Source organism: Prionailurus bengalensis, chromosome B3 (genome assembly GCF_016509475.1).
Source record: "Prionailurus bengalensis isolate Pbe53 chromosome B3, Fcat_Pben_1.1_paternal_pri, whole genome shotgun sequence".
In the NCBI taxonomy this organism is placed as follows: Eukaryota; Metazoa; Chordata; class Mammalia; order Carnivora; family Felidae; genus Prionailurus; species Prionailurus bengalensis.
The window spans coordinates 60,792,420-60,811,228 of NC_057355.1; the positions used below are offsets into that span (position 1 = coordinate 60,792,420).

At 38.5% G+C, this 18,809-nt stretch overlaps 1 protein-coding gene across 3 annotated transcripts in view; it reads left to right on the forward strand.

Annotated features, from left to right (window-relative positions):
* Positions 1 to 18,809, forward strand: part of TTBK2 (tau tubulin kinase 2) — a 169,629-nt gene that overhangs the window by 108,562 nt on the left and 42,258 nt on the right. For all 3 annotated transcript variants that reach the window (XM_043554114.1, XM_043554115.1, XM_043554116.1), the window contains 3 exons: positions 2,113 to 2,205; positions 2,819 to 2,944; positions 14,072 to 14,229. In XM_043554114.1, the coding sequence (XP_043410049.1) occupies positions 2,113 to 2,205; positions 2,819 to 2,944; positions 14,072 to 14,229 (377 nt within the window). The remainder of the gene's footprint in view (positions 1 to 2,112; positions 2,206 to 2,818; positions 2,945 to 14,071; positions 14,230 to 18,809) is intronic.

Genomic DNA, 18,809 nt, shown 5'->3' on the forward strand with positions numbered 1-18,809 from the left:
TGGGTATCTCAGTCAGTTGAGCATCTGACTTAAACTCAGATCATGATCTTGCAGTTCATGAGTTCAAGCCTCACATTGCGCTTGCTGCTCTCAGCGCAGAGCCTGCTTGGCATCCTCTGCCCCCCACCCCCACCTCTGCCCACCCCTGGCTTGCGCTCTCTCAAAAATAAACAAACATTAAAAATAATTATTATTCTGTTTGGGATTTGTTGTGCTTCCTAAATCTGAGCATTCATGTCTTTCATCGATTTTGGAAGAACCTCAGACATTTCATATTGCCTCTTTCTCTTTCTTTCTGTACCCTCTTTTTTCATATCTCAAATTGATATATTTGTTAGATCTTCTTGTTTTGCCCTCCATGTCTTTTAGGTTCACTCTCAGACCTAACTCTTTGTGCCTCTGGTTTGCATTTCTAAATACTTTCTTCAGATCTGTCTTCCAGTTCATTAATTTTTTTCCTGCTGATTTTGATTAGCTTTTTAATCTGTCCCTTGAGTTTTTAATTTCTAGATACTCTGTTTGGTCTTTTTTCAAATCTAATAGGTCTTTTTATTTTTTTGGGTAGGATATGGTTCCTTCCTGATGACATTTATTCCCTTTTTTTTTAAAGCTTAAACATTCTAAAAATTCTTTAAAAAATTTTTTTTAATGTTTATTTATTTTTGAGACAGAGACAGAGCATGAGACAGACAGAGGGAGACACAGAATCCAAAGCAGCACCAGACTCTGAGCTGTCAGCACAGAGCCCAACACACGGCTCGAACTCACAAACTATGAAATCATGACCTGAACTGAAATTGGACGCTTAACCAACTGAGCCACCCAGGCCCCCCTAAACATTCTTATTTCATATTCTGTATCCTATAATTCCATATCTGAAATTCTTGGATATCTAATTCTGCTCTGTAATTTATCTTGTCATTAGCTTATGATAGCCTGCTTTCTAATGTATTTTATACTTGTGAATAATGAGCTTATATTTTATGGGACTTTATCTATAGGACTTCTGTGAAGCCTGAATTTATGGGTTCTTTAATGTTGACAGGATTTTCATTTTCATCTGTCATTATTACAGGGTGGGATCACCCAGAAAACAGTTAATTTCTGAACTTGGTTTCCCAGACCACACATGTGGTATAAATTTAAACCCCAAATCTGAGTGAGGGGCAGGACTATGGTAACAAATTTTCAGGGTAGTTTTTTTTAACCACTAACTTTATCCCTTTGATAGTGGTTAAATTTTACAGAAAAAAAAAAAGTTATTGCTATAAAATGTACATACCAAATATTGAACTAAAGATAGCCCTTTGAGGGTTGGAGCTATATGGTGAGGGCCTAGGGGAAAGTGTCTCAGTTACAGCTTCCGTCTTGTGTAGTATCAGTACTTTTATACCTGTTCCCTTCCTGATTGATAAAACCCTGGTTGATAAAACCTGTAACAGATGTTCCCAAAGGCAAAGTTTCAGCATCAGCTTGCTTCTCTTATTTCCAGCTTTCTTTTAATTTTCGCTCCTAGAATTTGCTTTAATTCTTTTTTTTAATTATTATTATGGTAAAGAACATATCACATTAAATTTACCATGTTAACCATTTTTTTAATTTGAGTATAGGTGACACACAATGTTACATTAGTTTCAGGTGTACAATATAGTGATTCAACAACTCTGTGTTATGCTATGCTCACCAGTGTAGCATATTAACCATTTTTAAGGGATAATTCAGCAGTGTTAAGTATATTCACATTAGTGTGCAATAAAGTTCTAGAACTTTTTCATTTTGCAACACTGAAACCCCATACCCACTAAATGCTAATTTGCCCTTCACCTTCCCTTCTTAATGAACTGATTTATTAATTAATGGGCTGTTAATTATATTTCCAGCATATCTAGGTTTTGGGGTGTTCTTTATACCAAAAAGTATTTCATTATATCTATTTCTGTTATGCAGATTGTTACATAGCTGTGTAGATATATTTACCAGAAGATTTTATGGGAAATACATTAAAATTTTTAAGCCTCATAAGATGAAACACAGTGGTTAGGCCTTAGACAATGTAATATACTCACAAGGAGTGGTAATGTATTGTGACTGAATTCTCTTTGGCTTATGAAGGAAATGGGAAGACATGATGACCTTTGGTCCTTATTCTACATGTTGGTGGAGTTTGTGGTTGGTCAGCTGCCTTGGAGAAAAATAAAGGACAAGGTAATTTTGAAAACGGAAATGGAAATAACAGTTTTAGTAGGGGAAGGAATAAAAATTTCTCCTGAGTAGGCATAACTGATGAGAACATACTTACATATAAAAATTAAAATTAAGCTGATATTAAAGATCTAATGTTAGGATTTTTTTTCTGTGTACATGGAGAATAGATACTCCTTTGAGTATCTATTAAATCATCACTTCTGATTTGATTTCTAGCTTTCCCTCTTTTCACTACTTCTCCCATATTCATTTTTATAAGTCAAGTAAGTTTTTAAATTTTAATTGTTACATTATATTGTTTGATTTGAAAACTGTGAACAAATGTGTTGGTAAAGAAAAGTAGACTAGATTTAACTCTTTAACTCTAGATAACTCTTTTTTTGGGCGAACTGTCAATTCACTGATGCAGAACTCTGTTACCCTTTTGATTATCCTCCCCTCTCCCCCTAAGGCATTGTGCATTAAGCTATTAGTAAGAGCTCAATTCTTGCTTTATACTTAATTACCACTATCTCATTCCCTAGTACATACCCTTGAGACTATTACTGAGAGGCTGTTAATGTGTAGCTGCCAAGAGAAATTGACTTTAGTTCCTGTTCTCTTTACTTCCCAGGAGCAAGTAGGCTCTATTAAGGAGAGGTATGACCACAGGCTTATGTTGAAACATCTCCCTCCAGAATTCAGCATCTTTTTGGACCACATCTCTTCTTTGGATTATTTTACAAAACCAGACTACCAGGTAATCATCTTTGGGAGTTCTGTGGGCTAATCCTTCTCTCTCATTTAGTCTTTGTCTTCACTTACTGTAGCTTTGAGGGTATTGTATATGAGTATGGAAGGTCCTAGAATGATATTATTTTAATACATCCTGAGAAATGTGGTGACTGATTGATGAGGACTCTGTGTGTGTGTGTGTGTGTGTGTGTGTGTGTGTGTGTGTGTTCCCATCTGGAAGAACATACTTCATTAGAGTTTTAGATTTGTGTATGGTTGAACAGATTTTACTGTTCCTGCTGTGATTCATCTGGTATATAGAACTGCTGATAGTTGAAATTATGTAAATCCTATAACTAATTTGTTGACCAGAAGGAAATGTCCAGCTAGGTAATGTATCTGTTGAGGGCTTAGGGCTATAATATCGTATGTTAATATGCTATGGAACAACAGTTGGTGAAGATTATTGGCTCCATTTTATCTGTGCTCAGTGAATCATTTCCTTAGGGTTTCCATTAATAAGGCCTTATAAGGATTGACTAAGTTTACCACAAATTGCACCCCTGGCCCCAACCAACTGTATTTCAGAAGATTCTTTTGCTCTCAGGGAGAACTTAATATAGCTTAATGCAAAATAATCACTACCACTGAAGACATAAATGAAGCCACCCATGGATTAAACCAGGCATATGTCATTTCATTCCACTTTGCTTTATTGCACTTTGCAGATATTGCATTTTTTACAAATTGAAAGTTTGTGGCAACCCTGCATTGAGCAAGTCCATCAGCACCATTTTCCAACAGCATTTACTTATTTTGTGTCTCTGTGTCACATTTTGATAATTGTGAAATATTGCATACTTTTCGTTATTGTTATATAGTGATCTGTAATCAGTGATCTTTGATGTTACAACTGTAATTGTCTTGGGGTGCCATGAAACATACCCATGTAACATAGTAAACTTAATCCATAAATGTTATGTGTGTTCTGACTGCTCCACCGACCAGCTATTCCCTGTCTTTCCTTCTGCTTGAGCTTCCCTATCCCCTGAGACACAACAATATTGAAATTAGGTCAGCTAGTAACCCTATGATGGCCTGTCAGTGTTCAGGTGAAAGGAAGAGTTGCACATATCTCAATTTAAATTAGAAGCTGGAAATGACTCAGCTTGGTGGGGAAGGTATGTCAAAAGCCAAGATAGGCTGAAAGCCAGACCTTTTGTGCTGAACAGTTAGCCAGGTTGTGATTGCAAAGGAAAAGTTCTCGAAGGAAATTAGAAATGCTACTCCAGTGAACACATGACTGATTAGAAAGCAAAACAGCCTTATTACTGATATGAAGAAAGATTTAGTGGTCTGAAAAGAAGATCAAGCCAGCCATAGCGTTCCCTTAAGCCAATGCCTAATCCAGAGCAAGGCCCTAACTTTTTTCAATTCTGTGAAGGCTGAGAGAGGTGAGGAAGTTTCCAAAGAAGAGTTTGAAGCTAGCAGAGTTTGGTTCATGAGGCTTAAGGAAAGAAGCCCTCATCATGACATAAAAGTACAAGGTGAAGCAAGTGCTGATATAGAAGCTGCAGCAAGTTATCCAGAAGATCTAGCTTCTGAAGGTGGCTACTACACTAAACAACAGATTTTCAATGTAGAAGGAACAGCTTTCTATTGGAAGAAGAGCCATTTAGGGCTTTCATAGCTAGAGAAGAAAAGGCAATGCCTAGCTTCAGAGGTTCAAAGGGCAGGTTGACTCTCTTGTTGGAAGTTTTTGCAGGGGCGCCTAGGTAGCTCAGTCAGCTGAGCAAGCATCTGACTCTTGATTTTGGCTCAAGTCATGATCCCAAGGTTGTGGGATCAAGTCCCGTGTCAGGCTCCATGAAGCCTGCTTAAGATATTCTCTCTCTCTCTCTCTCTCTCGCTCTCTCTCTCTCTCTCTCTCTCTCCCCCTCTCTCTCCCCCCCCTTCTCCCTTCCTCCCTCTCCCCTCCCCCCTTCCGCCCCTCTCCCCTACTTGTGCTGGCTCGCGCTCTCTCCTCTAAAAAAATCAAATCAAATAAAAAAGAAGAAGCTACTGCAGCCGGTGATTTGAAGTTGAAAGCAGTGCTCATTTACCATTCTGAATATCTAAGGGCTCTTAAGAATGCTAAGTCTACTCTGCCTGTATTCTGTAAATGGAATAGCAATGCCCAGATGACAGCATATCTGTTTAAAACATGGTTTACTGAATATTTTAAGCCCCCTGTTAGGACCTCCCACTCAGAGAAAAAGATCCCTTTCAAAATATGACTGCTCACAGACAATGGACATGGACAATGGACATGGACAAGATCTCTGTTGGAGATGTACAATGAGATTAATGTTTTCATGCTTGCTAATACAATATCCATTGTGCAGCCCGTGAATCAAGAAGTCATTTCAACTTTCAAGTCTTACTGTTTAAGAAATATGTCTTATAAGGCAATAGCTGCTATAGATGATGATTCCTCTGATGTATCTGGACAAACTAAATTGAAAACTTTCTGGAAAGGATTTACCATTCTGGATGCCATGAATAATACTGATGATTCATGGGAAGAGGTCAGAATGTTACCATGAACAGGAGTCTGGAAGAAGTTGATTCCAACCCTCATGGATGACTTTGAAGCGTTCAAGACTTTCAGTAGAGGAAGTAACTGGAGATGTGACGGAAATAGCAGGAGAACTAGCATTACACATGGAGCCTGAAAACATGACTGAATGGCTGTAATCTCATGATAAAACTGTAATAGATGAGTGACTTCTTATGGATGAGCAAAGAAAAGTGGTTTCTTGAGATGGAAGCTACTTCTGGTGAAGAATGCTATGAAGATTGTTGAAATGAAAACAAAGAATTTAGAATATTCCATAAACTTGGTTGATGAAGCTGTGGCAGGGTTTGAGAGGATGGACTCCAGTTTTGAAAGAAGTCCTGAGTGGCTCAGTTGGTTAGGCATCCGATTTAGGCTCAGGTCATGATCTCACAGTTTGTGAGTTTGAGCCCCATGTCAGGCTCTGTGCTGACAGCTCAGAGCCTGGAGCCTGCTTCAGATTCTGTCTCCCTCTCTTTTTCTGCCCCTCCCCCACTTGTGCACACACGTGCTTGCTCGCTCTCTCTCTCTCTCTCTCTCTCTCTCAAAAATAAATAAATAATAAACATTAAAAAAAAGGTATCACATGGAACAGAGAAATCACTTGTAAAAGGAATAGTCAATCAGTGTGGCAAACTTCATTGTTGTCTTATTGTAAGAAATTGCTATAGGGACGCCTGGGTGGCTCAGTCGGTTAAGCGGCCGACTTCGGCTCAGGTCATGATTTCGCGGTCCATGAGTTCGAGCCCACGTCAGGCTCTGTGCTGACAGCTCAGAGCCTGGAGCCTGTTTCAGATTCTGTGTCTCCCTCTCTCTGACCCTCCCCTGTTCGTGCTCTGTCTCTCTCTGTCTCAAAAATAAATAAACATTAAAAAAAATTTTTTTTTAAAGAAATTGCTATAGCTACCTCCACGTTCAGCAGCCACCACCCTGAGTAGTCAACAGCTATCAACATCAAGGCAAGACCCTCTACCACCAAAAAGATTCACTTGCTGAGAGCTCAGATGATAGTTAGCATCTTATAGAAATATTTTTGTTTTTAAAAAATTTTTTAAATTTATTTTATTTTATTCTTTATTTTAGAGAGAGTACATGCACAAGCAGGGGAGAGGGGCAGAGGGAGAGAGAATTTTAAGCAGGCTCCACATTCAGCATGGATCCCAACATGGGGCTCATTCCCACAACCCTGGTATCATGACCTGAGCCAAAATCAAGAGTCGGATGCTCAACTGACTGAGCCATCCAGGCACCCTCCAATAAATATTTTTAATTAAGGCATGTACATTGTTTTCTTTTTAGATATAATACTATTGTACACTTAATAGTATACAATACAGTAGAAATAACTTTCATATGCACTGGGAAGCCAAAAAATTCACTTGATTTGCTTGATTGTGGTATTTGCTTTATTCTGGTGGTCTAGAACCCAATCTGCAATGTCTCTGAGGTGTAACTATAAAAATGGTGTATCAGTTTATCATTTTCATATACAAAGGACAATACATGGACTTTTAATGAAAATTTTACATTCATCAGTCTTGCCCGGTTGAAAGACTCTGAACAGCATAGTGAACTTATTTGTATGTGGTAGCTATTTCGGTGTGAAATGGCAGCTTTTGTATAACATATAAACAAGATATAAAACAGAGAGGCAATATATAGCCTTGAGTACTTAGAGACGTTAAGTGGGTCAACTTGTCACCTTCTTTCCTGTGTGGCTTTTTGCATTAATAACTATAGATTGTGTAACAAATGGAGAAAATCCATTGTATGCAAGTCACTTTGGAATATATTCTTATAGTTACATTTTATATGTATTTCTGAAATGCACAGAATTCATATTACTTGTAATAAAATTCTAACTGTAATACTAGATTCAGGAGGAGCTGGAGAATGTTCCAACTTTCTCATCTTAGGTGCTAATAATTTTTTATTGATAGAGTTTGCATGGGAGTATAAAAGTTGAGCAAGGAAAATAATTTTGATCACATTCAGCACTTAAGTTATGTCTATAATCTAAAGAAAACTATTGTATTCACTAGCTTAAGTTTGAAAGTTAGATTTATAATTATTTTATTTAATTTTTAAATTTTTTTTAATGTTTATTTTTTGAGAGAGAGACAGAGTACAAGTGGGGGAAAGGCAGAGAGAGAGAGAGAGAGAGAGAGAGAGAGAGAGAGACACACACACACACACACACACACACACAGATTCCGAAGCAGGCTCCAGGCCCCAAGCTGCCAGCACAGAGCCCGATGTGAGGCTTAAACCTACAGACCATGAGATCATGACCTGAAGTGAAGTTGGTTGCTGAACCAGCTGAGCCAGGAAGGCACCCCTGTTTATAATTACTTTAAATTAACATATTCTTATTCTCATGTTTTTCATTTGGACATTCTCCTAGGAGCTTCTCTGTGTCTTTGTCATCTAATAACAAAACAAAATATAATAATTTTACTACTTTTGGAAGAGAGAGAGCAGGCAAAATATTTTCTTTTGGTTCTTTCTTGCTCTCTGATCTCTCATAAGCAGTGAGTGGGAGCAGAGGACAGGTGGAAAGGAGAAAGATAATTGGGGAAAAGATTTTGGTGTGCCTGGTATGTTCTCATGACTAGTATCAATGTCACATCAGGTTCCAAAAAGGTCTGATTGCATCTTCTGTCTCTTGCTTCCCTCACAGAGTCCTCCTATGGACTTCATTTTGAGAAAAATTACTCTGCTTTGAATCTGAACACTTTGTGAACTAATGCTGTCCATATGGTTAATTTTACAGTTTGGTATCTGTTTGGGAATATGAGTTTAATTACTGTTCTTTCAAAATTTTAAATTCCTCATTGGACAACCATTGTGGTTAAAAACAATAATGAAATCTTCTATCAACAAGCAAAAAACAAGCAAAAAAAAAAAAACACCCAGTATTTAGCATGACTGCTTCCCTAGCTATATCAAAGGTCAAAAAACATTATGTCTTGTATGTTCTGAGCCAAGACTGGAGTGAATATATTTTGTAATCAGAGTGTTAAATGATGCTGTTTTACAAAGCCATGTTCACTTTGAATGTCTCTGCTTTGTAAGCCCTTAAAAGTCAGAATTTCTTGCCAGAAAACATTTCCATCTTAACAAGTTGCACATAGCCAACACCTCATCCGGTAGCCATCTAGTCCAGACCTAGAGAGAAGAGTTGTTTTGCTCTTAACCAGGAATCTTTTATGCATGTCTTAGAATAATGGCTGGCACTTGCTTTTGGAAAGAGTTATAGTGTTTTGGGAAACTACGTCCAAGTTTATCAGTGCTTAGTATTTATGTATAAGTGTATCTTCCCAGCTGGCTTTAAGTCCTGGAGGTACAACCATGTCTTCTTTTTTTGTCTTGCACTATCCTCACACTGTGCCTGGCACCTAAGTTTTCAGCAAATGTTAGGAAAATTCAATTTAATCTTAGTTTGCCCACAATCACCTACTAAGGAAATCTATAAATGCTGTTTTCTATCTGTTAAACTAAGTGAAGCTATCAGAATTATAGCCATGATTGAAACAGAGATCATATTATGAATATTATGGGGTTTTTTTTTTGAGAGAGAGAAAGCATGAGCAGGGGAAGGGCATGGAGGGAGGGAGAGAGAGAGAGAGAGAGAGGGAGAGAGAGAGGAGAGAAACAGACAGACTCCCAAGCAGACTCCATGCTCAGCCCAAAGCCCACATGGGAGCTCTTTCTCACAACTGTGAGATCATGATCTGAGCCGAGAGCAAGAGTCTGATGCTCAACCATCTGAGCCACCCAGGTGCCCCCGAATATCTGAAAGAGGATAAATTAAATTCTGAAAGAGGATAGCAACTCTAAGAAAAAGATGCTGGGATATGAATCTCTTCAGATGATAAAATTCTCTAGTTTTATACATGTACAAATACACACACACATGTGAGTGCATGTAAAATGTGAAATTTGATAAGCTCTGTGGATTGTACCCATGTAATTTTCCCGGTTTGGATATTGCACTCTAGCTATTTAAGGTGTTATTATTGGAGCACACTGGGTGAAGGGGATTTCTCTGTACTATTACTGTAATTTACTATTAATCTTTAATTATTTCAGATTAAAGAAAAAATGCTGGGCCAACATTTTCAGAAATGTACATAATGATTAAAAACACTCAACCCTATTGTGACCACCACGTAATTGAAATCATCCTTTTTACAGTATTTTGAGAAAGGAAAATATCTCTGAGGAGTAAATAGGAAAATCTTAACCTTGAATTCCACCACAAGACTCCACATGTAGGTGACACAGTTACTAGTTAATGGGAAACTGACATAGCATCAGATTGGATAAAGAAGAACCCTTGGGGTGGGGGGCGCCTGGGTGTCTCAGTCAGTTGAGTGTCCGACTCTTGATTTTGGCTCAGGTCATGATTCCAGGGTTGTGGGATCAAACCCCACATCAGGCTCTGCACTGAGCATGGAGCCTGCTTAAGATTCTCTGTATCTCCCTCTGCCCCTCCCCGCCACTCACTCACTCTCTCTCAAAAAAAAAAAAAATTACATTAAAAAATAAAAGAACTCTTGGTGCCTTTGCACATTATTGTCACGGTAATGACACCTAACAATGCCATAGCAATACATGGGTAGGGTTATTATCCCCATTTTATGGAGACTTACTTTAGACCTGTTGCCTGGGAAAACTGGTGGTTTCCAGTAGTGGTACTGAAAGTGGTGTCTGAACCCAATTTCTTACTCATTCCAAAAAGCCCTGTTTTTTACCATCTTGACTTCTTTGGAGAAGTGGCCACAAACACAGCAGCCACTGTAAAACAAATACTAACATGACTGGTTAATAAAAATGCAGTGAAAGAACTACAGAGTTATATGAAGAATTATTAGAAATTCTTGTCAGTAATTAATGGAATCATGTGATCCTGACAAAAGACCACAAAAGTATTTTTATTAGAGTGTTCCAGTGATGTGAAGCATTGTTTAGCAAGTTGAGAAGACCAATAAAACCCATAAATATCCACACTGTTGGTGAACCTAAAACTAAAATGTATATATCAGCCAGTTCATACAGTGCCACAGCATTGCTAAAATCAGAGTATATGATAGGAAATCCAAAGCTGACCACATTTCTTACTAATCTTGTTAATATACTTCCCAGGTTTAGGAATGGGACTGTTTAAGCAGAGGTTGCATCAGAATGCAGCAGGCTTGCCTCTTGCTGTTTTAAGATTCCCCTGAGTCTGATGTCATTGGAGTTAAATTTTTCAGAAGGCCTAGATGGGCTGTTAGGAAGCAAAAAAAATAAGAGATTGAGCTGGAGAATAACAAGGGGGAACCTCCCATAAATTAGAGGGTCAGGGAAGGTCTATTTGTTCTGTGCTGTACCTTCCATCCTTCTGCCTTCTGCTGCTGGGTCTCTGGTGTCACCATCTTAGTAACAGACTTTTTTATCTGAGGCCCAAAGGCATATGCTGCATATGTTTATACTCTGATAAATGTAAGAAAATAATTCCATGATAAAAGGACATCTGGCATAAAAACTGCTTAGGATCGTTCCTTGGCAGCCCGGTATGGGCTGTAGCAGTGTGGCAGTGGCCGTCTGAGTGCTCACACAGCAAGGCGGGTACTGCCTCAGGGACAGGGACTCCATTTTCAGGAGGCATGCAGCTCGCTCTGTGAGAACCTCTATTTCCAAAGTCAAGAGAGTAGTCCAAGGTGTGCCATTTCTGTTCCCATATGCTGGGTCTCAATCCATCTTCCTTCTGGGTTTTCTGTAGCCCTCTAACTCTGACAATTTGGGGAAGTCTAAGCTATAACATAGGTAACTTAAGTCAACAAAAATATGACCAAAATCAAATTTCTGAGGTCTTATAGCCATGCCGTTTCCAGTTCCTTTTATCTATTTAGTTTCCTTTTCTACATGTATTATTTTTTCCTTGGGATTTAAATGAAAGGTAGCGTTATATGAATCTTTTAGTTAATATTATCACAAATACTTGTTCTTGAAATGTTTTGAGAGTAACTATTTAAAGGTTCTGGACTTGTAATTCCAACATGGGTTTCTCTCCCTACCCCCCGCCCCCTCAGCCTGATAGTTCTCTGGCACCAGCTGGGTGTCCTACAATTCAACTCACTTTTGACACTATCTACCCAGAGATAGATGGCATCAGATTCCACAGGTTAAGGACTCAGTCCCAGAAGACCGCCCTCCACTTCAGATGCCATTCGCAAGTCCTGGTTGTCACCTGTACTTCTGACTGGCCTATGACTATAAACCAAAGATTCCCACAATCCCTTCCTTGGGCCTGGTTAATTTGTTAGAGTGGCTCACAGGCCTTGGGAAACCAGTTTTCTCACTAGATTACTGGTTTGTTACAAAGGATTTAACTTTGAAAGAGCCAGATGGAAGACATGCATAGGGCAAGCTATGGGGAAAAGGTGTGGAGCCTCCATGCCCTCTCTGCGGGCACCACTCTCTCGGCACCTCCATTATGTTTACCAACCCAAGAGCTCTCCAAACCACATCCTTTTTAGTTTTTATAGAGACTTCATTATATAGGCATGATTGATTAAATCATTTACCATTGTTGATTGATTCATCTTCTAGCCCCTCTCTTGTTTCCTGGAGGCCAGGGGATGGGACTGAAAGTTACAAGTCTCTAATCACATTGTTGCCAGCCCTTATCCAGAGGAGCTTTCCAAAAGTTACCTCATTAACAAAAACCCAGTTGTGGTGGGAAGGGGCTTGTTATGAATAACAAGATAGTCATTTCATGTTTATGGCTCTAAAGTGATTTCAGGAACTGAGGACTATAGATCAAATATTATTATATCAAAAGATGCTCCTATTGCTCTTTTCTTTCAGGAAATTTCAAGGTTTGGGAAGCTGTGTGCCGGGAACTATGGACAAAGACCAAATATACATAAGAAATATATTCTGGTCATGTGATTGACCAAACTTATAACTTATAAATCACAACACTGCTGTTATATATAAAGTATTGTGTTAGATACTGTGATGATCAGACATGCACTAACCTCTTGGAGCTTACAGTTTGGGTGAAAGAGAGAAACCAATCAAATAATCAGAAATAGCTATAAATATACCATTGATAGCATTTGGTCACCTTGTTGAGATGTTTTCTTCACTGGGCATCAAAATCAGCACACACTTGATTCTCCTGTCTCATTGACCACTCCTTCTTGGTTTCCTTTGCTGAGTCTTCTTTCCAACCAAATGTTGGAGTGCCCTAGGCCTTTGCCTGTTGACCTCTTGCTACCTACTCTTCTTAGATGATATCATCCAGTTCAGTGACTTTAAATAATACCTTTTCATATCTATATGCTGACTGTCAAATTTGTATCTATATACCCTATTCCTCCCTGAAACTTTCAGTATCCCAATCCTCAAACTCTCATAAAGGATGATCTTTGTGAGATCTTTATCCACGTCACATCAGAGTTTTAGAATTTAAAGACCAAAAAATGAGGGGTGCCTGGCTAGCTCAGTCAGTAGAGCATGCAACTCTTCATCTTGGGGTTGTGAGTTTGAGCCCCATGTTAGGTTTAGAGATTACTTAACAATAAAATCTTGGGGCACCTGGGTGGTTCAGTCAGGTAAGCATCCAACTCTTGATCTCAGGTCAGGTCTTGAACTCAGGATGGTGATTTCAAACCCCACCATGAGCTCCACGTTTGGTGTGGAGCCTACTAAAAAAAATTAAAAAGTGGGGCGCCTGGGTGGCGCAGTCGGTTAAGCATCTGACTTCAGCCAGGTCATGATCTCGCGGTCCGTGAGTTCGAGCCCCGCGTCAGGCTCAGGGCTGATGGCTCAGAGCCTGGAGCCTGTTTCTGATTCTGTGTCTCCCTCTCTCTCTGCCCCTCCCCCGTTCATGCTCTGTCTCTCTCTGTCCCAAAAATAAATAAACGTTGAAAAAAAAAATTAAAAAAAAATTAAAAAGAAAGAAAATTAGATCTTGAACAAATGAAGACAAAAAATTGAAATATATAATATAAACCAAATAAAGAGGCAGATTTCTTTGTGATAATTTGTGTATATGCACCCACATACAGCTGAATAATTTTTCAGCCCCCCCAAAAAAATTGTAAGGAAGTACAATCAACTTCTGTATACCTAGATATACCAACTGTTAACACTCTTCACTTACATCAAACCATATAAAAATGCCCGTTTGAAAAAAAAAATGATCACCTTGATGATTGAAACTGAATACACACGTATATACATACAACACAAATATTCTTTTGCCAAACCATCTGAAAGTAGGTTTTAGATAAGACACTTCATTATGTATCTTCTAAAAACATTCTCCTGCATAACTGTAAACTGGTGACCCAATTGAGAAAAATCAGTATTAATTCAGTATCATCATCAACATATAGTCCTTATTCAAATTCCCCCATTTGTACGATTGTTCTTTGATTTGTTTTGTTTTATTTTTTTAAATCCTACTACAAAACCAATTGTGAGTCTGGCAGCTTTCTCAAGGAATAAAGCAATGATGTTTATTGTTAGCTTACTCTAGTGTTTTTCTTTATGGTTTAGCTTCTGACATCCGTGTTTGACAACAGCATCAAGACCTTTGGAGTAATTGAGAGTGATCCTTTTGACTGGGAGAAGACTGGAACTGATGGTTCCCTAACAACCACCACTACTTCTGCCACCCCTCAACTGCACACCCGTTTGACCCCTGCAGCAATTGGGTATGTCCTAAACAGATTATTTACCAGTGGCTTTCTTGCGTGCACTGTGTTAGCACAAATGTCTTTTATTTCATCCAGGTTCCTTCAGATGACAACATGCTAAGACATATGAGAAAGCCTATGGATTTCTTTGAATTAATATTGCTCTTACATATGTCTGTTCAGATTTACTTTTCTTAGAAAGTGTTTATAGGTCATACTGTGAAATGGGAGCTTTGAGCTGGTATGGCTTGTTGATGTCAGATTTACAATGGGTAGTCCTCACAATGAGAAGGAATTGTTTGATTTTAGTTCTAAAGAATATATAGGAGCCTGGAAAGAATGAACCACAATTATACCTAACTATACTATGCTTAAGTTTAGTGTGAACAAAACATGTAGCTTGTTGCTCTAAGAAGGTGATTTAATTTACCAAGTGTTTTAGGAACAGGTTATGGTGTATTGCCATCATCTTGGTTTTGTTTGTTTTCTCCCTTACATGCATTAAATACAGTTGGTTTTGTTTGTTATTTTTAAAATTGGGGGGCAGGGTTGTCCTTTTTTTTTTCCTGACCCATTTTTACCTGCTCTGGTTGCTTTAAACTATTTAGTTAACAATGAAAAAAGTAAGTAGGGAAAAATCATCATATAAATGGAGCTAATTGTGAGAAACTAATCCATTGTTTTTGATTTTATATTGAAAGATGGGATCACCAGAGCTTATTGAATCAGAAGAGCTTACATGGACTTATATAACTGGAGATGATATCTTTGATTAGCTAGTCTGAGAGTTCTTAAGTGGGGCACCCTGACAGTCTACATTAGAATCATCACAGATGTTTGTTTAATTAAAGTACCCATTTGTTGGAGCCACCCCAGACTTACCAAATCAAAATGTCCAAGGCACAGAATGTTTCTCTTGCTTCTCTGAGTTTAGAACCCACTGCCCTAGTCCAGCCACTCCCTTTTACATTAGAGGAAATAATCCTAACACTGAGTGAATCAATCATCCAACTGTAGGTAAATATTAGCAACAGAGCTGGAACCTGTCTAGAAATTTTGATTCTTGTTTTAGTGCCTTTGTCCTCCTCCTTTGATTGTTGTTAGAAGTAGGTAAGTCTCAAACTTGCAAAAATCCAGGTGATAGGGCTTCATGGTAGCTGAAGTCAGTGAAGACAGTCTAAGTTCCCATCTCTCAATGTTTCCTCCTAAAATAAGACATAATAACAAGAAAGAAAAAATAAAACTACACAAAAACCATGTCCTCAACATAATTTGAAGACAAAGGATGCCTAGCCTAAACTCCAAAATAAGTAGAGAGAAACAAAAAACCACCAACTCTCTTATGTTCCTACTTCACTCAACCCTGCCCCCCAGGCTTTATAAAGGCAGATCACTAAAAACTGGGGGGAGGATTAGCAATGGGACTTAAGGTCGATCTTAAACCAACACCAGGAAAACTGAACCTGTCTTACAAATGAAATTATTAGAAAGTGTCTAGGTAGATCAGGTCATGAACTACCAGGAGGTAAAAAAAAAAAAAAAAAGCTATGATTCAAAATACATAGCTTCTGAAAGAAAGAAAGAAAGAAAGAAAGAAAGAAAGAAAGAAAGAAAGAAAGAAAGAAAGAAAGAAAAAGAAAGAAAGAAAAGAGAAAAGAAAGAGAGAGTAGGAGTGAGGGAGGGAAGAAGGAAGGAAGGAAGAAGGAAGAAAGAGGGGGGAGTGAGGGAGAGAAGAAAGACAGAAAGAAAGAAGAAAAGAGACAAAACAGAAAGGAGAAGTACCTTTTATCAGTTGAGTGGTGAAGGGTCCAATCAGCAGAGAGAAACTACATAGTCATTTGGACACGGAAGGATGATACAAGGAGTCATTACCTATAAGACAAAATTGGAACAATGTGGCATGGACTAGTAAGAAGTAGAAATACGGTGCTAGCAAATACAAAGTGTAGCTCCTACTGTTAAGGCTAGGATGAAGCATCCAAGGAAGAGCTCCACCAGCTCTGACTCCAGGGCTGAGTTCCTGACCTTGTTGGATTGCTCACTGGGTGCTCACTGGATGGCCAGGAAGTCACTCTGATGCCTGGTAGAATTTGCTGAAAATCTGCCCTCTGGAACTTGATGGAAATCTGTTCTCTGGGGTGTCAGAGAAAACTATTTGCTGGTGTGTCTCACCAGAGACACTGTGCCATAAAACTGCTATTTCTCAGGGAAGCTGTGGGTTGCTGACCTCTTTGTGCTGCAGGAAACAGGTGCTGAAGATGCTGAGGCGTGGCAGGATCCTTGTGCTGGGGAGAGCCATACACACTGGAGAGACTTGCCAAGCTGCACACTGGAGCTCTGACAGAACACTTTCTTCTTGCAGTGTCTCTTCAGTGCCCTCTGACACAAGCCCCAGTGCCAGCTGGCAAAGGAAAATATTTCAAGGGCTCAGATCCACTTTCACAGAACAGGCAAAAGGGATGAATTTCAAGCTGAAGGCAGTACATCAATAATTGCAGAAGGGCAAAAGGGGAAATAAAATTTACCTACAAAAAGGAGAACTATAAAATCAGGATACTGTATCTCTCTGACCATAAAAACAAGTAAAAATCCACTAATGTGTTTGGACTTTGTTATATTGACAGAAGAGGGCACCAAACAAACTACAAATCTCATGAACTACTTCACTACCGCAAAAATGAACAAGAAAAAGATTTCCAAGGTCCATTAAGTCTTACTGAAAAAAAATCAGAAGAGAAAATCTAATTCATACTAAGGAAATTTCCTTTCAGAGAATCAACCACGAAGAAGAAGAAAACTCTAAGATAAAACCCCAAATGGAAGTAAATATACTTGTGCATTTGAAGATAAGGATAATCACCTTGAATCAGAAATTTAAAAACTAAGAACAGAAATAGACCACAAAGTAGAGGAAGATGGGAGAAAAAGGAAAAGGAGAAGAGAGAGAAAGGAAGAAATGAGAGTTGACTGAACTGAATGGAAGAAAAAAAGATGTCTTAGAAGTGAAAAATTAGGGGTGCCTGGGTGGCTCAGTCGATTAAGCATCTGACACTTGGTCTCAACTCAGGTCATGATAATATGTTTTGTGAATTCGAGCCCTGCATTGGGCTCAAGCTGGTAGTGCGGAGCCTGCTTGGGATTCTCTTTCTGTCCCTCTCTCTCTGCCCCTCCCATATGTGTGCTGGCGCTCGCTCTCTCTCTCTCTCTCTCTCTCTCTCTCTCTCTCTCAAAATAAAATAAACTTAAAAAATGAAAAAGTGAAAAAAATTATAAAGAGCTAAAGGAGAGTAGATTCAAATGAAAATTTAATAAGGGGCATTGATATAAAGTCGGGGGGGGGGGAGGGAAGCCCTAAAGGAATGAAAATAAGATAATCATTTAAAATGGCTAGAGAGAGAGTAGTGAAAATGGAATGCTGACAGAGGAGGAATAGCATTCATTATCGATTAAGTTAGAGTCCCTAATGGAGGAAAACAAAACAATACTGGTTAAAACCAAGAAACTCTATAGCAAGATAAAATGAGAAAACAAGGGACTAAGAGCATTTAAAAAGGTGTATGTCCAGAGTACACCATTAGAACAAAAAGGCAAGGGGTGCCTGAGTGGCTCAGTCGTTCAAGAGTCTAACTCTTGATTTCGGCTCAGGTCATGATATCACAGTTCATGAGATCAAGCCCCTCAATGGGCTATGCACTGACCATGTGGGACCTGCTTGGGATTCTCTCTCTCCCTCTCCCTTGTCCCTCCCCTGCTTGTGCATGCATATTCTCTCTCTCTCTCTCTCTCTCTCTCTCTCTCTCTCTCAAAATAAATAAACTTCTTTATAGGCAAACCTAAAATACCCCCAAAAACAGAAAGAAAGAAAGAAAGAAAGAAAGAAAGAAAGAAAGAAAGAAAGAAAGAAAGAAAGAAAGAAAGAAAGAGGCTAAATGAGAGTACAAAGAAGATTCATCTTGTAGAGAAAGAAATATAACAAAACACATATAATTATAAAATACCGTGACAGAGTTGAGGCCAAACATATCAATCATAGCAATAAATATGCATGGGCTTAACTCCTCTATGAAAAGATTTTCAGTTTGGTTTACATAGCTAAATACATATGCTATGTACAAGAGACCTAAAAAATATTTCAGAAAGGATGAACAAAGAAAAACCCAAAAAATGGAGCCCTAAGGAGAGAATAATGATCCTGATATCAGAGAGTCTAAAATTCAAGCAAAAAAAAGCAAAAAAAAAAAAAAAGTTACAAAGATGGAATGCTTTTTTTAATGCTTAATGCTGCAATTCACAAATGGGACATAATAAATACATAATATTTAGTCTCCAGAATCCCAGCAGTCACCTTTAGGAAGCAACAACTAGAAGAGATTCAGGGAGGCATAGCTAGAAACACACGAGTAATTGGAGATCTTCTTGCATATTTTTTTTAGCTCTACATCCTGAAGATAGAGATCGTGCCTTCTGCTCAAATGCCCCTGGAACATTAATAAAAATTGATCAGTTATTAGGTCATCAAGAAACCTTATATGCTTTATAGTTCCATAAAGCAGAAATATTATACTGCCTGATCACACTGCATTAGAACCAGAAATTTC